The 17,454-nt window shown below is 40.8% G+C and overlaps 2 protein-coding genes across 3 annotated transcripts; both read right to left on the bottom strand.

Annotated features, from left to right (window-relative positions):
* Window positions 1-924: 924 nt before the first annotated feature.
* On the bottom strand, window positions 925-10,007 carry LOC138617548 (uncharacterized). Of its 2 annotated transcripts, none has more exons than XM_069692628.1 (16): window positions 9,458-10,007; window positions 6,594-6,676; window positions 6,417-6,497; window positions 6,248-6,304; window positions 5,941-6,153; window positions 5,800-5,814; window positions 5,416-5,461; window positions 5,130-5,220; window positions 4,890-5,031; window positions 4,646-4,750; window positions 4,341-4,434; window positions 4,154-4,187; window positions 3,922-3,999; window positions 3,667-3,769; window positions 3,444-3,565; window positions 925-3,340 (listed from the first exon to the last, which is right to left on the bottom strand). In XM_069692628.1, the coding sequence occupies exons 1-16, from the start codon at window positions 9,513-9,515 to the stop codon at window positions 3,205-3,207; spliced, it is 1,458 nt and encodes a 485-aa protein (XP_069548729.1). In that variant the 5' UTR covers window positions 9,516-10,007; the 3' UTR covers window positions 925-3,204. The 2 variants fall into 2 exon arrangements, with proteins under 2 accessions (XP_069548729.1, XP_069548728.1); XM_069692627.1 differs by having other exon boundaries at window positions 5,701-5,814; window positions 9,458-10,005.
* A 26-nt stretch (window positions 10,008-10,033) lies between these two features.
* On the bottom strand, window positions 10,034-17,035 carry pyroxd2 (pyridine nucleotide-disulphide oxidoreductase domain 2). The gene is made up of 16 exons (XM_069692626.1): window positions 16,763-17,035; window positions 16,298-16,317; window positions 16,084-16,177; window positions 15,560-15,633; window positions 15,258-15,413; window positions 14,893-15,046; window positions 14,689-14,750; window positions 14,508-14,605; window positions 14,253-14,394; window positions 14,021-14,155; window positions 13,868-13,940; window positions 12,910-13,063; window positions 11,976-12,127; window positions 11,672-11,778; window positions 11,162-11,282; window positions 10,034-10,909 (listed from the first exon to the last, which is right to left on the bottom strand). The coding sequence occupies exons 1-16, from the start codon at window positions 16,884-16,886 to the stop codon at window positions 10,839-10,841; spliced, it is 1,737 nt and encodes a 578-aa protein (XP_069548727.1). The 5' UTR covers window positions 16,887-17,035; the 3' UTR covers window positions 10,034-10,838.
* Window positions 17,036-17,454: the final 419 nt, after the last annotated feature.

Below are 17,454 nucleotides of genomic sequence, written 5' to 3'. Positions count from 1 at the left end.
TCATGTAATGATTTAAGATCCTTAGCAATATTCACACAGCTTAAAATGAATGTCTTTAAAGGACATTCTGGTCATTTTAAAGGGATAATCCACCAATTTAGTATAACATTTACATAATTAGGTCTATTTGAAAAAAAAAAAAAAAAAATCAGGATATCTTGATTTTTGTTCCTGGCTTAAGATCCAAAAACACAGTCCTAAATTTCCTACAATCCCAGTTTGGGAAAAAGGCTTTTTTTTTTTTTCTTACATTTTCCAGTCTTTAGCAAAAATGATATAATCTTGATGACTTTAGGGTTACTTTTACAACTTTACAAAGTGTGGGTAGTATTCATTTTGACAACTAAATTAAACTTCGTGTAAAGTATGTACATATGTGGAGCAACCCTTTAATTTTTGCAGCATATTGCAGTCTCATACTTGCAAAGATTACATATGCATTTGCAGGTGGCATCAGGCCTTAGTTTCTCTCTATTTAAAATGTCATAATGGTTGCTTTTCCCCACATTCTCAGCGCTGCTTCCATCTACCATCGGTCTGGGTGGTTACAGATTTCCCCACGCATCTTTCATGCTGACCACACGAGTGTCTCCTGCTAGTGATGAGAGGGTTACCATGTCCCCCCCCACCAGCCTGGCCCGCTTTGATTTACTATGTCAGGGTTTGGAACATCAGAAATTACTTAAAGCAACATCTTGGTTCCTGGTGATCAAAAAGGAAGAATAAACTGTATATGCAATGCATAGGATGGTGAAGTTGGAAGCATATTTCAGTGCAAACCTTTCAGGTACAACTCTGCCACCTTGTGGAAGGAAGAAAAATGACATACCACTACCAGGAAATTAATGTTTACAATTTATTAGCAAAATAAAATGCTTCAGACCATTACTCATGTAGAGACACAGACACAGGTGGTGTAGGTGGTTCAAATATGTTTATTAAATATAAAAGACTCTTTTTTTGCAGTGCAGTAATGATAATACAAAATATTTGGGAGATTAACAGAATTGCAGTGCTCTGGTTATAAATGTGTACATTAATTAATTAGAAATACATCTTCCTGAAATAGTTTGAAAATGAGTAAAGAGACTAAAAAACACCAAACAACCAACATTGAAGGGGGAAATGTTTGTCCAATTTTACATATTTATACAGTGAAATTTAAAATTTGCTATGGTAAAAATCAAACATTTTTGCAAGTCTACAAAAATTAAATGCACTGTGAAACAGCAGTCAACAGCACCAATCAAATGCGAAGTATGTCAACTCAACAAGTGCAGTCTTCAGGTTTGGTGTCTCGTTCCTTTTTCACAAGTTTTAGACGCAAGACAGAAAGTAATGCAAGAAAAGCAGAAGTGCAGCATGTGACAGTGTTTGCACCAAATGGTTCTGAATAAGGTTTGCCTCTTAAAGCCAGAAATAAACAGAAGATGGGCCTTGGGATTTACTATAAATTTATATTACTCACCATAAAATGAAAAGACAAAATGGCCAGTAAATCAAAAAGCTAGATTGAGTTCCCAAAGTATGTTGTAAAACAGAAATAGAAAAAAAAAAAAGATGTATAAATAGGAAAATAAATACTCTCACAATGCTGTGCATAGTTTACTAGTGAATGTAGTGTGGACTGAAATTGTTGTCTGGTGGATGATACAAACACATGCCAATGGGCTTTAATTCACTGTCTAGTGTTGAAACTCGTGAAAGGTTGAAGCTGTTTTCACTGCAGAGCCACTGAAATACTGAATCGGAGCCACTCAGGTCAAAAACACTGCTTCTTTTTTCCATCATTTTAAACATATTGTGAATGTGTGTGCACAGGATTATTTGTGCCGGAGATGGTAAAGTGTGTGTGTATGTCTGACAATCAATGCGGCACATTTCTTTCGCATAGAGATGAAGCACTTTGATGTTTACTATGCAAATGTTGCAGGAAAATATTGAATATTCTAATGCTGAGATAAAACCAATTCATTTTTGTCATTTGAATTTGGTATACAGATAAGTGGCACAACGGGCTCTCCTATTGTTCACCAAGCAGGAGGGAGAAGCCTGCAGAACTAAAGTACTTCACACCCGAAATTTCATGCAATTCAGACCAAAAATACCCTCATAATTACCATAAAGATAATACAATACATCACGGATGCAGACTTCCCCAAAGTCCTAACACAACGCCATCCTAAAATCAGGATTTATTTTTTTCCCCACTCGGTCACATAATATTGTCAGGTGTAGCTATTGCTTCTACCAAACCATAAAAGCATGGTTAGTATGAAAGACAATGAATCCTCCATAAGTTGTCAAGACACCTCAACAGACGTGCAGTGAGAGGATCCAATCTTTCAAGAAACGGGCAGCCATTGGTAAATAAAGTGATCTTTGAATTAACAAAACAATTTTGCATTTCTTCAAGTCCAATTGTGGCTCTTAAGTTTACCAACATATGAGCATCTTAACTAAGGCTACATAGTACAGTATAAAGGCACCCCTCTGGGTCTCTGTAGTTTATTGGCTAAAAAAAACAAAAACTAATCTGCATAGGGGAGGCACTGAAATGTCAAGTACATCCATTGGTAAGTCTTTGGTCTGGTGGACATTGTGCTGATACAGGCACAAGTGTAAAAGGAGCCCCAGGTTCATAAACCGCAGGGTAAATTTACTGTCCTGTAAAAATGGGGATGAACACTGCTTTGTGGTAGAATTTTTAAAGAAGGAAGGTCCCCAAAATAATGGAAAGTCAAATCCATTCTGATTCCTTTCACTACCTCTGTACATGGCAGGGAAATAATGGTTTTCTCTAATAGTGGACCAAGGAAATTTCACTTCTTTATGTTGTCGGCTTGTGACGTGTCCCTCAAAAGAGAGAATAGGTCACTTGTTGCTATTAAAGGGAAGCAGATATGAAGGTTTTCATTCAAACAAAGACTACACCACTGGGTTTTTGTTGCTGGTTAATTTTGTACTACTGAGGAAAATCATCCTGCCTGCTGTTTGGTTGAAATAAAAGCCTTCATCCTCTCAGAGCTTTGTGGCACGTGTGTGACTATCCCTCCCTAAGAGTCTTAGTTCTGGCTCTGATATCCATTCTGTCATAGTAAATATTTATAGCCCAGAGTACCTGGTCCAGTACGTACCAGCTCCATTGGCACAGTCGGTGCATCCAGTTTTCTGTACACTACAGAGGCAGAGCGTAAGCCGAGTTCAAGGCTGCCAGGGTTTCCTGTCTTTGCCTTTCTGATCGGGAATGTGTTTGTAGCGACATTTGTCCCCAAAGTGGCAGCCAGTGGTTCTCCAGAAGTAACACTCGTCCCCGTTTACCGGGCCACGTCTTCGAGGTCTATGCAGGGACGCAAAAAAAGGCACATTAGTTATAAACTAAAACTGCGTCCTGTTGGAAGAGTGACTTGTAGTTTTTAAAGTGCGTCTGAAGTGCTTCTTACCCAACAGCTGCCCCTGCCTGCTGTGTGATCGGGAGACAAGTCTTAAGTGGAATGGGAAGGACCCTTTGAGTGCGACGGTCAGGGTAGCGCACCACTAAACGCGTGTTCTCAATACAATAACCCTGTGAGAGCAAACACACATGCATCTCTAAGCCCACAAAAGTGTTCTTTTAAAAAAAAAAAAAGCACAAGATTGAGATGGGTGGGCCAAATATGTTCGTACATTTAGTTTCTCCATGGCAGCAGCTGCCATAATTGCATTCTTGAAGTTGACAAAGGCACAGAATCTCTCGTGCAGCACACGGATACTCTCTATCTCGCCGTACCTGCAATAGAAAGCAACCAAAAGACAAGGCAATGACACCATGGATGAATATTAGATCCCCATGTTTCTGTATACAAACATTGTGCTTATATGAAATGATGTCAACTCCCTAATTAGGTTAGTATCAAATATTGTACCAGACTCGGATCATACATTTTGAAAAGGTCCCATAGGTGTTTCTCAGTTAACCCAGTTGTCACGTTTCCCACCCACAGAGACGGGCAAGGGCTTCTAAAAGAAAAAGAGGGGAGAAGAAGTGACTCAAAGTAGAAAAATCACAGTTTAATTAATAATTAAAAAAAAAAAAAAAGTCAAATACAGTAATACCTTTGCTACAAACCCTCCTAAAACCTAGATTTGATTGGACAAATAAATGGTCACCTACCCTGGTTGCAAAACTGACAAATCTTGGCCCCCAGCTGCAAAACAAGAAGACCTTTACCACTAAGGTACATAGGAAATCAGCTGTATGATTTCAGCAAATAGCATATTGTATATCATACAATGCTCCTCCGGTTTTACAAAGAGAAGATGCTGGTCCTTTTCTGTAAAATATTTACATGTGGTCTTACCTCTGGCAGCATCGGAACAAGACGCCAGAACAGCCTGTACAGTCGATAATTTCTCCAGCAGTAGGACACATTGCATTTCTTCAAAACCAAGCTCCTGAGGAAAGAACAGAGAGAAAAAAAAATAATGAGCAGTCATGATAATAAGAGTCAGAAGAATATCGCAAAGAAAGAACAGATAAGTAGCTTAACAAAAAAAAATGTTGCTTCTAAAAGTGGAAAGTTCAGAGGAGACTCTAGTTGGTTTCAATCAGCTCTATCAAGCTTAAAGAAAACACTTTCGCCACTTTGTTTGCTTGTGTTTTTACCATTAACTGCAGCACTTTGCAGTTAAAGAGGTCATTGACAGCCTCCTCACAGTCTTTGTCCAGTTTCAGCACCTGCTCCATCGCCTTCTCAGCCTCACCGTACCGCTGCAACACACACACAAAGACCCACAAAAACAAGTCAGTCAAGGCTAATTGTATCGCACAGGCTTAAGCTTGAAGCGATTGAGTGGCTAGTTCTTTGATTGGATGTCATATCCCGTGACCACAGCAGCCGGTAACCGACCTTCATGCCCATGAGAGCGCTGCCCTTACGGAAGTGTCCTTTGGGCCAGTCCGGGGCCAGCTGAATGGAGCGTTCAGCATCCATCAGGGCCTGAGGGTACTGGTCCAAGCAGTAATAACAATAAGAACGATTCCCAAAGAACCTACAGGGTGTTTCATAAAAGAAGCAAAAAGGATTACGGCACATGTGTCTGAAATGCACACACTCTTTTTGTAATAAACTAAACCCCAGAGGACGTACCTGTAATCCGTTGGGTCACATTTGATGGCTTCTGTAAACATACTGACTGCTTGTGCATACTGCCCCTCTTGCACCAGCTTTATCCCTTTTTCTGCAGGGGAGAAAGAAAGCCTGTGAATGATTCTCTGGTGAGAAAGCAGCCCAAGGGCTCAACTGACTGCTCACTGACATGCTTGTACAAAGGAATGTGTAGACAATAATGTCCTTGACGCCTTTGTTTTTGCTTCAATTAATTAGCTATTAAAAGGCTGGTTATGTGCTGTGCAGTGCCGAGATCCTTCCTCACCTGTCAGCGACGCGCTTTTCTTGGTCGTGGTGTCAGTTCCATTTGTCTGGAAGCAAAATATTATTTTCATTCCTTTATGGTCACGAAAATGCAAACACGCATATGCACACAGAGAGACACCAACAACTGTTATGAAGGCTGTCATGGTCCAGAGAGCACTTTTCCGCACATCACACTTTGACACTGGTGGAGGAAAACGCTGCCGCCACAAGAAAAATAGTGGACACATTCTGGCGGCTTCTGCTTCACCCACTCATCTTACATTATCCATTAGCACTCAATCACCTCTCTCCTGGCCTCGTTCTCCTTGTTTTCTTTGGACTTGCGATGTGATCCTTTGGGTTTGATATGGCTAGCAGCATTAGCAAAGAAGGCACTACTCACGTCCCATTCTGGCTCCTGTGGGACACGGAAAGTCAAACGCTGGTGTTAAATTATCCAATACAAATACTACACCAACTTATTCATGCTCTCGAGCGCTGTCGCTAATGACTAGAAAATGACACACGGCTACAGTGCCCCTACCTCTTCAGTGGTTCTGGTTTTCTGATGTCCTTTGATTCCCGACGTAGTCATGACGGCACCAGAATACTTCTGTGAAGCTGCTGGTTTTGCCTCCCGTTTCTCTTCATTCTGCGCTCTTTGCGTCTCGTCTTCGGAACCAACTTCTGCCTCTGACTCACTCTCATCCAGCTCAGACTCGGCACCTCCGTCCTCTTCTTCATCATCATCATCATCATCATCCTAATGTGTAGGACCGGATAAACATTTAGCTGTTCACAGGAAAGGCAAATCTAAAGTGCATTTCTGGAGGGAACAGTGTGACTTTTACCTGGTCAGCACTGTTGTTTTGCTTTATCTGTTCCTGCTTCTTACGTTTTCGGCGGCGCTGAAACCCATGCAGTACTTTACACATTAAAAACACCAGAGCAGAACAGACTTTGCATATTAAAAGTGCGACGAACACCATATTTAAGGTGCGTGAGGATTTGCCTGCTCACCTTCCTCTTGGCTCTGCGTCTCTCTGCCCTCCGTCTGACCTTCTCCTCCTCACTCAAGTCCTCCTCTCCATTTAATGCATCCTAAACAAACACACACAGAGAGGGTGAATATTGCACATTATAGCATCACCCTTGCAGTCCAGGCATTGTCATGTCAGTCTGACACCATTTGTTTACCCGTGACAAAGTTGCATGGTCATTCGGGTCAGGCGAAGCGGCACCACAGTCCATTTGCTCCTCCTGCTGCTGGACGGGGGGGCCTTGGGGGAAATAAGTTCAGGAATGATTACATTGTCTTAATTTTTTGGAGAACCAGACATACTTCTATTCTAGAAAAGACAGGAAAATCCCTTCCTAAGAACGCCATGGATCTGTTCCTCGGCTCTGCAGCAGGGCTTGACGAGCACAATTTCCTATTAAAGTTCTTTACCCTGCCCACGGAGGGGAATAACTCTCCAACACTGTGAAAGTGTATAATGCTTAGTTCCTGTGAAATACGAGACGGGACAGGCTGCACTATCTTTTAATATGATGGCATGCTTGTCTTTGCTTCTTCTTTCACTTTCCATCAGCTGTACATATAAAACATAAGCTGCAAGCATCCCTTATAAGGAAAAAGGGGAAAAAAAAACCTTTTGTTCAAGAGCATAATTTACTTCAAAAGAGAACAAAAGATAATTTGCACACCTGCAAGTATGCAGAGAATTCTGATATTTGTGAGTGTCCTAAATGTAAAACCAAAAGTAACGTGGTTATCCGGAAGGCAAATGTGCGTGACCCTCAGTCACGTTCAAGTCTAATTACTTTGATTATCGACAGCAAAGCGCTACATTTTAAATAACACTGGGTGGAGACAGGAAACATTACATAATGCTCTCTTGTAAAAGGAATCAGGCTCAATGTGAGAAAAAAAAAAAATCCACACGGAACAGAAAACTACTCAGGGAGACTGACTCAAGTTGGTTTTTTTTGGTCTACAGAGAGAAAGGTGTTTGCTGTAATTTTATCACTGCCAACGTGTAACGCACATAGCTGCCTCCTCAGGGACACTGCTGTTTGAGAACATCTCGACTCAGAAGCTTGGCTGAAAATGACACCAAAAACAGCCACTGCCCTGATCGTAGCACATGTGTGCGTGTGTTAGAGAGGGCGTAGATCAGATCAGATCAAACCAAAGCCCTGCAGTTGATTTAGGCCCGATGGCAGCAGACAAACGACAAGATAAAAGGAAGCAAAACACTGGATCATGCAGCAATCTATCTGGTGTCAGATTTCCATTTGTTCAGCAAAGACGTCCAGAGGGTGACAAATCCATTCTTGGTCTGTGACTCATGTTGCGACTCGTGAGGCATCGATGGGAGAGCTCAGTGCAGTTTTACTCTTTAAGAACAAGCTTTGTGGACTGTGGACTTTGTGGACTTTGTGGACAACAATCCTCGTGTGGAAAAAGAAGACAAGTAGCTAGTGGACTTCCTCACTCTTATCTCTACATGTATACTATCTCAGGTGCTCGCGACTCTGGTCAGCAGTTTGGACAATACTGATGAACTAAATCAACCAACCTGCTGCCAACACCATCCATCCGTGTTTATCCCAGCACATTTATTTTAATCTGTCAAACTAACTCTCAATGGATTTAGTAAAAGAGTCTCCAAACATACACGGAGAGTGTAAATTACTTCAGCTGTCCGTGTCCGGCTCTCTACTCAAATGTCAAGAAACAACCACAGCTAAACAGCTCCATCCTTTCAGCTTTCAGGCTTTTTTTTTCTTAAATCTTTACTATAATGGAATGTCCTCCTAACACATAAATGATCCCAGATCTGTGGACAAAAAGCAACAAAAGAGCCTCTGTTACTTCTCTTCGAGGAATCTTCCTAAATTAGTGTTGAGCTGAAAGGTGAGCTCTTTCCACAGGAATGCAAAATAACAGTGTAGCATCGTGAACTGGTGTGTTAACTTGGATATAAACTCCACAGCTCTTTTCACTTTACTGCTCTTCAACACACAGAGGCAGAGAGAGAACACATTCTTATCATTAAAACAATAACTCATAAATCATACGTCGGTGGTTGTATGTGATTTTTGTGAACTCACTGCAAGGTGTTTACACAACTTGCATGACTGCAGGGGAACAGCTGTTTTAATGGACGTGAGACTTTAAAACCAGTGACAAAGACACTCAAAACGAGAGAAATACACAGTCTGGTCTAGTGTGGGTTAGCCGGAATCCAATTCCAGTGATAAACCTGATAAATGTATCATTTAAATAAACTATATATATAATATAGTCAACAACATCAGTTTCCTTTTTGAGTGTTGAAAGAGGCCTTTCAGGATGCTCAGCTTCCTGTAATGTCATTTTAACAGAGGGTCCTTAAACTAACCTGCTCTGCTGGCTGTACTACTAGGAAATCACACACACACACACACCCACACACACACACACACACACACACGCGGAAAACCAAAGAAGAGGAACAAAGTGCGGGCACATGACAAGTTTAAAGACACATAACTGGATGCCCGTATATTCATAAGCAATTAACGGCTCAGCTTGCAGGGCTTTTGTCACCTATTTGAGGCATTGTTATCATACCAACGCGCACCAGGGAATGCACTTCTGAGTTATGGCCTTAAAGGCACACGTCGTGTTGTGTATCTGGGATACGTATGCCATACTTAAACTTGAAAGCTCTTGTTAATTATTTGCTTCACGAATGTAAAAAAAATAAATAAATATATATATATCTCTTAGGAAGTGTTGGTAGATATTACGACAACTGTACGGCACCTACTTCGCAAACTTGGAAGCAGCGCAAGCAAGAGGGTGTAACAGGCAGGAGGGGAACTTTCATTGTCGGACCACGAACTCAACGTAATCTTCACGACAAAGACAATAACGCAACACTTTAACGACTCCGAGCAATGAATCACGCGTTAGCTGTTATCCGGAGTTTCCTTGTCACGCGCGTTTCACGATCACTTTGAAGATCGGCGTAACTCGCGTAAAGTTTTGAAAAGTGGGACGTGTTTCTTACCGCTCCCGAGTCCCAACAGCCTGCATATATCTCTGGTGAATTTCATCAGCGCAACCATCCAGCATTATCGTGTCGAGTATTCCCACAAACGATGTATTTCAATAAATGTCTGCAGCCGCGTGAACACGTTCGTATCGTTTGGGACGATCGGTATCGAATCTGCGGGAATCTTTGGTGGTTTAATCCGCTTCCTGAGCGTCAAGCGCCGACGCTGGGTCCACCCTGAGCAGCGTCTTAAAGGCACAGGACACGCTCTCTATTTATTGGAACAAATTCAGTTGTTATCGGAGAGGAACAATAAAGAATGACGTGTATATATCCTTATTATCGATAATTAAGAAGGGTAATGGTGTCAATATAGATGTCACACCTTAATAACTGTTATACATGTTCTATTTTCATAATATAATAATTTACACATAATATGATAGTAATCATGTACCACAGTGTGGAGCTTCTTTTTTTTTTTGTCAAACTTCAATGAGCAAGCTCAACAGTGAAGTTTCAAGCTTTTTTTTTTGGTTTTTTTTAAGGTTCTAGATAAACAGATAAAAGTAATTTTGGTTTCCTATGCACAATTATACTATATCTATCAATAAAAGCCACGGTAAAAGATCATGATTTTCTGTCCAGAATACTTCCAAAAAACGTTGTAGGTCACATTCAATTAAACAGTTATCCACCATTATTTTCCTTTTCATTGACTTGATTGTTGCGTTGTGTTTATACTGAAACGCCGCATTGTCCTTTAGATAAAGCCTTTATTACGGGGCAGTTTACCATGTCACAGTAGGAGAGGTACAGGAGTAAATAATGAAATTAACGGTTGGATTTCTGTTTCATCTTCAGGGTACTTACTTGAGTAAAATAGTTCCATCCCTAATGTTATGAGTAACACCCTTTGTGTTTATAAATATACATTTATAAATGAAACACATTTGCTTCAATTCATTTGAATTTATTTAAACAAACTTGTGAAGTATTCGACTGCGCAACATTAAACAATTTTAGTTTATTTCATTGAGAGTATCTGTTATTCTAAAAATACATTTGTCTTTTAACAATCATGTTGTGTTGGTGTCAGTGATTTTCTGCTGGCTCATTTAGATGATTTTGTGTTTTTCCACTATGGGACTTTTCACATGGACGGCATATAAAGACCCTAAAAGTTGTTTTTATTGAGCCTCTCCCAAATCACTTGTGTTATTGAATCAACCATTTAGCCCATATCCATACAAACAGGGTGCTCAAAAACATACAGTAAAATGGTATACAGCTAACTGGAGCGAGTGTTGAAATATTTTTCTCAAACTAGTCAGATTCAAATGAAAGAGAGGTTGAGCACTGATGAGGGGACCACACGCTGATGCTGTCAGATGTCTCACTGGTGTTTCATGTCAGCCAATACCATGCGTGCTGCGTTCCATCCAGAGGAACCCATCACACCACCACCTAAAAATCATCAAACATATGGAATTAAAAAAGAATGCTGAACGGTCGGGGGGGAGATGACAGACAGACACCTGACATCGTCTTCATTTCTTTATCATCAGCAGTGAAGATGAGATTCAATTCAAAGCGCCAAGGTTCATTAACTGTGCTCTTCAAACAAACATACATTATTGCACATATTACTACACTACACTGCACACAACAAACAGCTACATCTTCAATTCAATGTTCAGCTGAGCATTAAAAACAAACCTGGATGACAGCCACTGCCACACAGATAGAGCCCTTTAACTGGTGAACGGTAGTCTGAGAGATAGGGTAAAGGTCGTGCTAGGTAGAGCTGGTCCAGAGTCATTGATCCATGGAAGATATTCTGTAAAAACAAGACCAAAATGGTTACTTTTTTTGATACATATTTTTATATATATAAATATGTTATCATGTATCAAAAAGTAGCCTGCCATTTGCCAAATGACTGCTTCTGTTTGTTGTGTATTTGTGAAACAAATGCAGATCAGTGAGTTAAGAATCACACAGTTGATGTGAACTTTGACTCCGACTCATGGTTTGTGGTAAAACTGTCCGTAACCATTAACTTCTTAAACAACAGGGCCTGTGCCTCCATGGGCAATGAATGACTGAGCGCTGCAGAGGAAGCAAATCACTTCCTCTTCCACCGAATAGCTGATTGTGTCAAGCAAATAAGCTACATGTCAACAGTGAAATTGCTCCTCAGTTCTCCAGTATCCACAGTGTACATACCCCTCCAGTGAGCCCGAAGATCCTCTCCAGGTCAGGCGGCGCCAGGATGTCCCTGCCCACTACTGATTTCTTAAACCCTGGGGCATATTGCTCCACCCAGTCAAATACTAAAGAGACAAACACATGATTTTTCTGTGAAATGGATTACTCTGAATACATTTAAAAAGCGTAATTTCTTAAACACGCTCTGCCATCAGTTGAAGATCAGCATTAAGCACAGCATCCTTGAACTAAATTTAGTAGTGATGTACACTTTAGGCACACTTTGAACTCCAAGAAGTCCTGGATTATTTGCGTTTCTGACCCGTGTCTGCAAAGGCCTCTCGGTCCTGATCAGTCCACTCCCTGCCCTCTATGTGGTAGGGAGTGAATTGGGTGAACAATGACACCACATGGCAGCCAGGGGGGGCCAGAGTAGGATCCAACACAGAGGGGATGGTCATCTCCAGCATCGGTCTACAGGAATAGAGGAACATGATTATGGCAACATGGTAGGGAGTGGAGGGGGGCGAGTTGTTGATAAAAAAATTTGAATACAAAAATGAACAAAATATATTTTTAAAGATACATTTTGCAGGCCTGAAAACAACAGTTAAATATTCAAAATTGTATAAAAGTGGCTTCTGACTACTTTTGGCTTAACGGTTACAGTGTCTGCAGTCTGCAAAGCAAACCAACTTTATGAATTGATGTACACACACACTCCAAGAAAACAAAGATCGAATCAGACTTGCATGAATGGGTTTCTGTCCCAAACAAGCTAACCGTGTCAGTTTACATCTGTGTGTGGAAAAAATACCTACTCTGGGGGATAATATCATAGTTGTAAGTGACACACGTGATATTGAAAGTCATTTTAATGTGCTATATACACTTATAATCTCAAATTTATGGTTTAAAGTGCTCAAAGTTTTTTTGTACACACTGTGATAGCTACTGCCTTTTGCAGCTGCAAGGTTCATCTGCAATCTACAATAACTATCACCTAACACTTTGCCCTGTATTTTCTATAGCAAGGAATCTATGACTGACTCTTATGTGCAACTTGCATAAAAATCCGTGCAAGAACATGAACTGAAATATGTTTTTCCAGATCAACCCTTCCAGTAGTATCTCCGTTTGGTCAGCTGAGCATCGGGATGATTTGGTTTCGGAGCGTATATTGCTGAATCTTACATAGAGTGTGTTTTGTGTGTTAAAGTGCTCATAAATGTTGAAGTGTAAAGCCTTATATTTGCCTTGATGAGGGGCGTCCATTCATGGCCTCTTTGTATGCAGTCTCCAAGACCTCCACGCTTTCACAGTTTAGATGGATTGAGCACTGATGGTGAGGTCCAGGTTTATCGTCTGGTGTGGGAGATGCTAGGAAGTTTGGAAGCTTGTCTAGTGCCACTGTAAAAACAGGGCAAACAATAAACAAAGAAAATGACATTGAATCAGTGTGTGCTCTTCGCTTTTCTGTAAATTGCTATTTTTGGTAGAATAAAGTGCTGCTTAACTCAGTGTGTTGTATTTAAAACTACTTAATTCCTTCACCTTGATGTAAGACTGTTAATGATAGCCTTGTGTGTTTTGTAGAATTCAATTTAGGTTTAAGAGGAAATGTACTATAAAGGATCAATTAGGAGGAAAGACTTCCTGGGTAATAAAGTCTTTAACAGCTCAGGCTCTGCTGTAATTAACAAGCAGGAGATACAAATGGCACCACACAGGCAGCTGAAGAATCCTAAACACCTTCTTCGTTGAGTGTGCTTTACAGTTTTATAATACCCTAAACATGTGTTTTCAGTACCAAGAGCTTAGGAAGGGATCTCTGTAATAATGTACAGCACTACAGTAGCTAATACACTACACCTGTTTTCTATCTTCCAACTTCTTCACGGCTCTAACAGTGCTTGAATAGAGGTTCAATACACAGAAAACAGCTCTCCAAGTTTGACTATAGAATGAACAGTTTCACCTCAACATGTAAAACATATGGCATTTGATATATGCCAAAAGACAATACGCCTGGCAGCTATAGCAGTTTAAGTGTTCCTTTGAGACTTACTTTGATGTGAAATATTAACATGCTCCAAGGCAGCTTTAAACAGAAAAAGATCTCCACTGTAACTCAGAGGTTTTAATGTTTTATGTTATCTTGCCATTGGATAGAATTGATTTACAAGCAGCATGATAATCACAGAACAGACCTACCATTGATCTTAGTAACAGGTGAGGTGTAGTCTATCTGATCTACTGCTTTGATGAACTCTGGAGAAAGGGCAGCCTGCGATGAAAACAGCAGCCAGAATAAATGATTTTGTCTGCTGCAGTGCTTACATGTGCCGTTTATTTTGTCTTTATTACCTTTGGCGTGAGGTTCTTGAAGGTAACGTATGGGGTAGCATTTGACAAAACAACTTTACTGTGGATCTCTGTGCCATCCTTTAGTGCCACTCCCTTCGCAGTACCGTCTGAACCAACAAGGATCTGTCCTACATCCTGCCAAAGGCACATGTTGGATAATAAAGCTCATGCTAGAAAATCATTATTAAAATCCATAAAATAAACAGCATAAAATCAATAAATTAAACATTACCGTTTCAGTGAAAATGTCTACACCATGCGATCGAGCAGCGCTGGCAATAGCCTGAGACACACCTCCCATGCCTCCCTCCACGTAACCCCACGCTCCCTTCTCTTTCTCCAGCTCTCCCATCACATGATGCAACAGCACATACCTACAAGGAAAGGCCATGAAATCATTTTTTAAAGGTCAGTGTCTATTTCTATTCAGTTACACCTGTAATGATACGTGTTTGCATGCCACATTGTGCTTTAAAATGTGTCTCACCCACTGCCAGGATTACTGGGGCTGGTCATAGCTCCGATCACACCGTCAGTAGCCAGTGTTGCTCTCAGTGGCTCCGAATCGAACCACTGAGTGAGAATCTTTGACACGAAACATGAGTTAGTCATGATGGAGTCAATAAAAACAGCAACTAACACCAAACTTTGTGTCACCGATTACAAACCTTCATTATTGGTGCTGTTACAATCTCATACAAGTCAGGAATGTTTCTGCCCAGTTTCATACCTTTAAATTCAGAAACACAACATAATATCATCATGACTCAGTTGGCATACAAAATAAGTCCATAAATTGTTATTTGGACATAATAAAAAAAAAAAACGTAATATAAAAAGTTCATTTTCTAAACATGAATCCACCAACGAACCACATTTGATGAGAGGAGTCAGTGTTTTAGCTGCAGCCAGCTTCTTCCTCAGTGATCCAGCAGTGATACCTGGAATATCTACAGGCGGAGCATCCAGGAGAGGGTGGATAGCTCCTGCTAGCTTCTCAAGGTGTGCAACAAACTCTGGATAAGCCTGTGTACACATCAAAGAATAGGTTAAGATGTAGGAATGCAAAGGAATGTGGGATTGTATGGGGAAAAGGGCCATATAGAAGTAAAGGTAAAGACAACTTTTTCAGATCATAATGCTGTGTGTGACAAGACCCCAAATACACAAACGTCTATGCAGGGTCATGCACAATACAGCCAACCATTTACTGGAGCTGTCATAACACTTGAATCACCTTAGCATCCTTCTGTGAGAACTTGCCGATCTCCATCTGGTTCATCGCCAAATCTGAGCCCAGGGTGAGAGACCGGGGTGGAGCTCCTTTCACCCCCTCCTCCAACATGGGGGTGAAAGCATTGGGGTCCCTCATATACACCTTCAGCCCATGTTTCTGAAAACAAATAAGACACAAAGATGAAGACAAGAAAAATGAGTCAAATGAAGAGCTGAGAACAATGACGGTCACTATAAGCCATTCTAAAATCCGCAAAATCAATATGGTTGTAAAATATTTTTGTGCGAGACGGCTGTGAGCACCTTGAGCTCCAGGTCTGTGCATATGTGCGGTCGTAACAAACTCAGCAAGTAGGAGCACCTGGAGAAATGGAAACCTGCGTATACAAGAAGAAAACTCATATAACAGTGTATGAAGCCTGTAAAGATAGGAAATGACACAGTATGACCAAGAACACACATTAATTCAGTCTCTTCTAACACATTATTTTATAGTTTATATGCAAAACCTCTTCCACCAGTAAACAGTGGGTTCAACCAAATTACACAAAACCTGTTTTTCTTTACATAACTGTGGGGGGTTTCTAGCAATGCAGATAAATGTGTGTTTGTGTTCCTCTGTAAAATGCGCAGACCAGTTTTCCTATTTCTTAGTTCATAAAGTTGTTCCATAGCTGTGCAGTGAGATACAGAATAAAGTGAAAAAGATAAATTGTTTGTTGTTGTAAGGGTTTTGTTTTGCTTTTGTTAAATTTGGTTGAACTGTCCCTTTATGGCCAGAGTTGAAACAAGACTTTTTTTTTCTTTCATTCCAGGGCCCATCCTACCAGGGAAGAGCTCCTCTGAAACAGCGGCTCCACCCAGTACATGTCTGCGCTCCAACACTGCTGTCCTCAGGCCTCCCCTCTGGAGATAGGCAGCCTACACACACACACACACACACACACACACACACACACACACACAACCTCTTTACCCTGAACCATATATTTAAGCCTATTATAGCATATTGGGTGTTGAGAAACAAATGCATGAACTCACTGCCACCAGTCCATTGTGTCCTGCAATGAAATGTAAAAAAAAAAAAATCAGTTTTCCAAAACATATTCCACGTAGAAATTACTTTAAATTTCTTAGAGTTCTACAATTCAGCTTCCCTTTAACAACTGAAATGAAAAGTTTGAAAACAACAATTTTTTTTTTTTTTTTTTTTGTGCAAGCTGCTGTGCAGTAACTTTGCAGTCAACTGATGCGTCCAAAGTTGAACAATTAAGCTTGATCGTGCAACTGTGATCTCCCGTAGATGCACAGACAAAGACAGAGCTAACACTTCTCTGAGAAGGTTAAGGTTGGGTTTTTTTTGACAAGTGATAAAGATGCTCTCACTAATTTCTTTAGCAAACTTAGCTGGAATGTTGTGTCAGTTGTGCATAATGTAGCGCAGCCTGCTGCAGCGCAACGCAGCGCAGCGCCTTTGTTTCATTGCACTGCGTCCACAGATCTCACCTCCGCCGATGACCAGCGCGTCATATTGGGCTTTTAAAGCGGTGTGGCTCGATCTGGATCCAGTCACTGTCCCCACCAGGGTCACAGCCCTGCGCCCTCGGTCAGTCCACGCCGCCGCAGCCATGGAAGGCGTTCGAAGTATTGTTCCACATCAGTCCCTCCCCCTTTTTCTCCCCAAGAGGTGGCGTAAAGTCCGGGTTTCCTGTTGGAGCAACGACTGTTGCCAGTGAATAAACTCATCAGGATTTAGGAGCTGGAAACTCATCAATTAATAAGGAAGGCAATGATGGTAATTATTTACGTAGGCTTCCTACATATTTGTTAAGTGTAGTGAAAGTGCTCGTGTTTGTTCCACTGACCACAAACGCAGTAAAATGACACGTGGCAGGCCCATGACCAATCTGACATTTGAATTAATTTATTTAGAGTTATTTTTGACCAATTTCAGTTTACGGTCATATTTTTACATTGTTATACGTGACGTTTTACTTTGCTACAATTGGGTTTTTATGTAGGCTCTCAGTCTCTGGTCGAACATCTATCCGTGACGGGATCAGAAAACTATTTAATCACAAATATTGTGTAAGGAGTTGGGTATTACTTTTAAGACTTCTAAAGGGGAATTTACATGATTATTAGTTATCGGTCATATTACATCGTTGTTCTTCAAATGTCCACTAGGTGGCACAGTT

This window comes from Brachyistius frenatus, unplaced genomic scaffold (assembly GCF_029030835.1).
Source record: "Brachyistius frenatus isolate BFR_SWC_R1_liver_20210118 unplaced genomic scaffold, ASM2903083v1 Contig_13, whole genome shotgun sequence".
Classification (NCBI taxonomy): Eukaryota; Metazoa; Chordata; class Actinopteri; family Embiotocidae; genus Brachyistius; species Brachyistius frenatus.
This window is presented reverse-complemented; position numbering and strand designations above follow the sequence as displayed.

What these genes read in the sequence shown, in the direction of transcription:
- pyroxd2 (XM_069692626.1), bottom strand. Translation starts at nt 16,886, where the DNA reads ATGGCTGCGGCGGCGTGGACTGACCGAGGGCGCAGGGCTGTGACCCTG. An exon ending in GACACAATGGACTGGTGGCA is followed by an intron (nt 16,178 to 16,297) that starts GTGAGTTCATGC and finishes GTGTGTGTGTAG; the next exon opens with GCTGCCTATCTCCAGAGGGG. An exon ending in CCCAGTAATCCTGGCAGTGG is followed by an intron (nt 14,395 to 14,507) that starts GTGAGACACATT and finishes CTTTCCTTGTAG; the next exon opens with GTATGTGCTGTTGCATCATG.
- LOC138617548 (XM_069692627.1), bottom strand. Translation starts at nt 9,515, where the DNA reads ATGGTTGCGCTGATGAAATTCACCAGAGATATATGCAGGCTGTTGGGA. An exon ending in ACCATGCAACTTTGTCACGG is followed by an intron (nt 6,498 to 6,593) that starts GTAAACAAATGG and finishes GTGTTTGTTTAG; the next exon opens with GATGCATTAAATGGAGAGGA. An exon ending in GCAAAGTGCTGCAGTTAATG is followed by an intron (nt 4,435 to 4,645) that starts GTAAAAACACAA and finishes TTCTTTCCTCAG; the next exon opens with GAGCTTGGTTTTGAAGAAAT.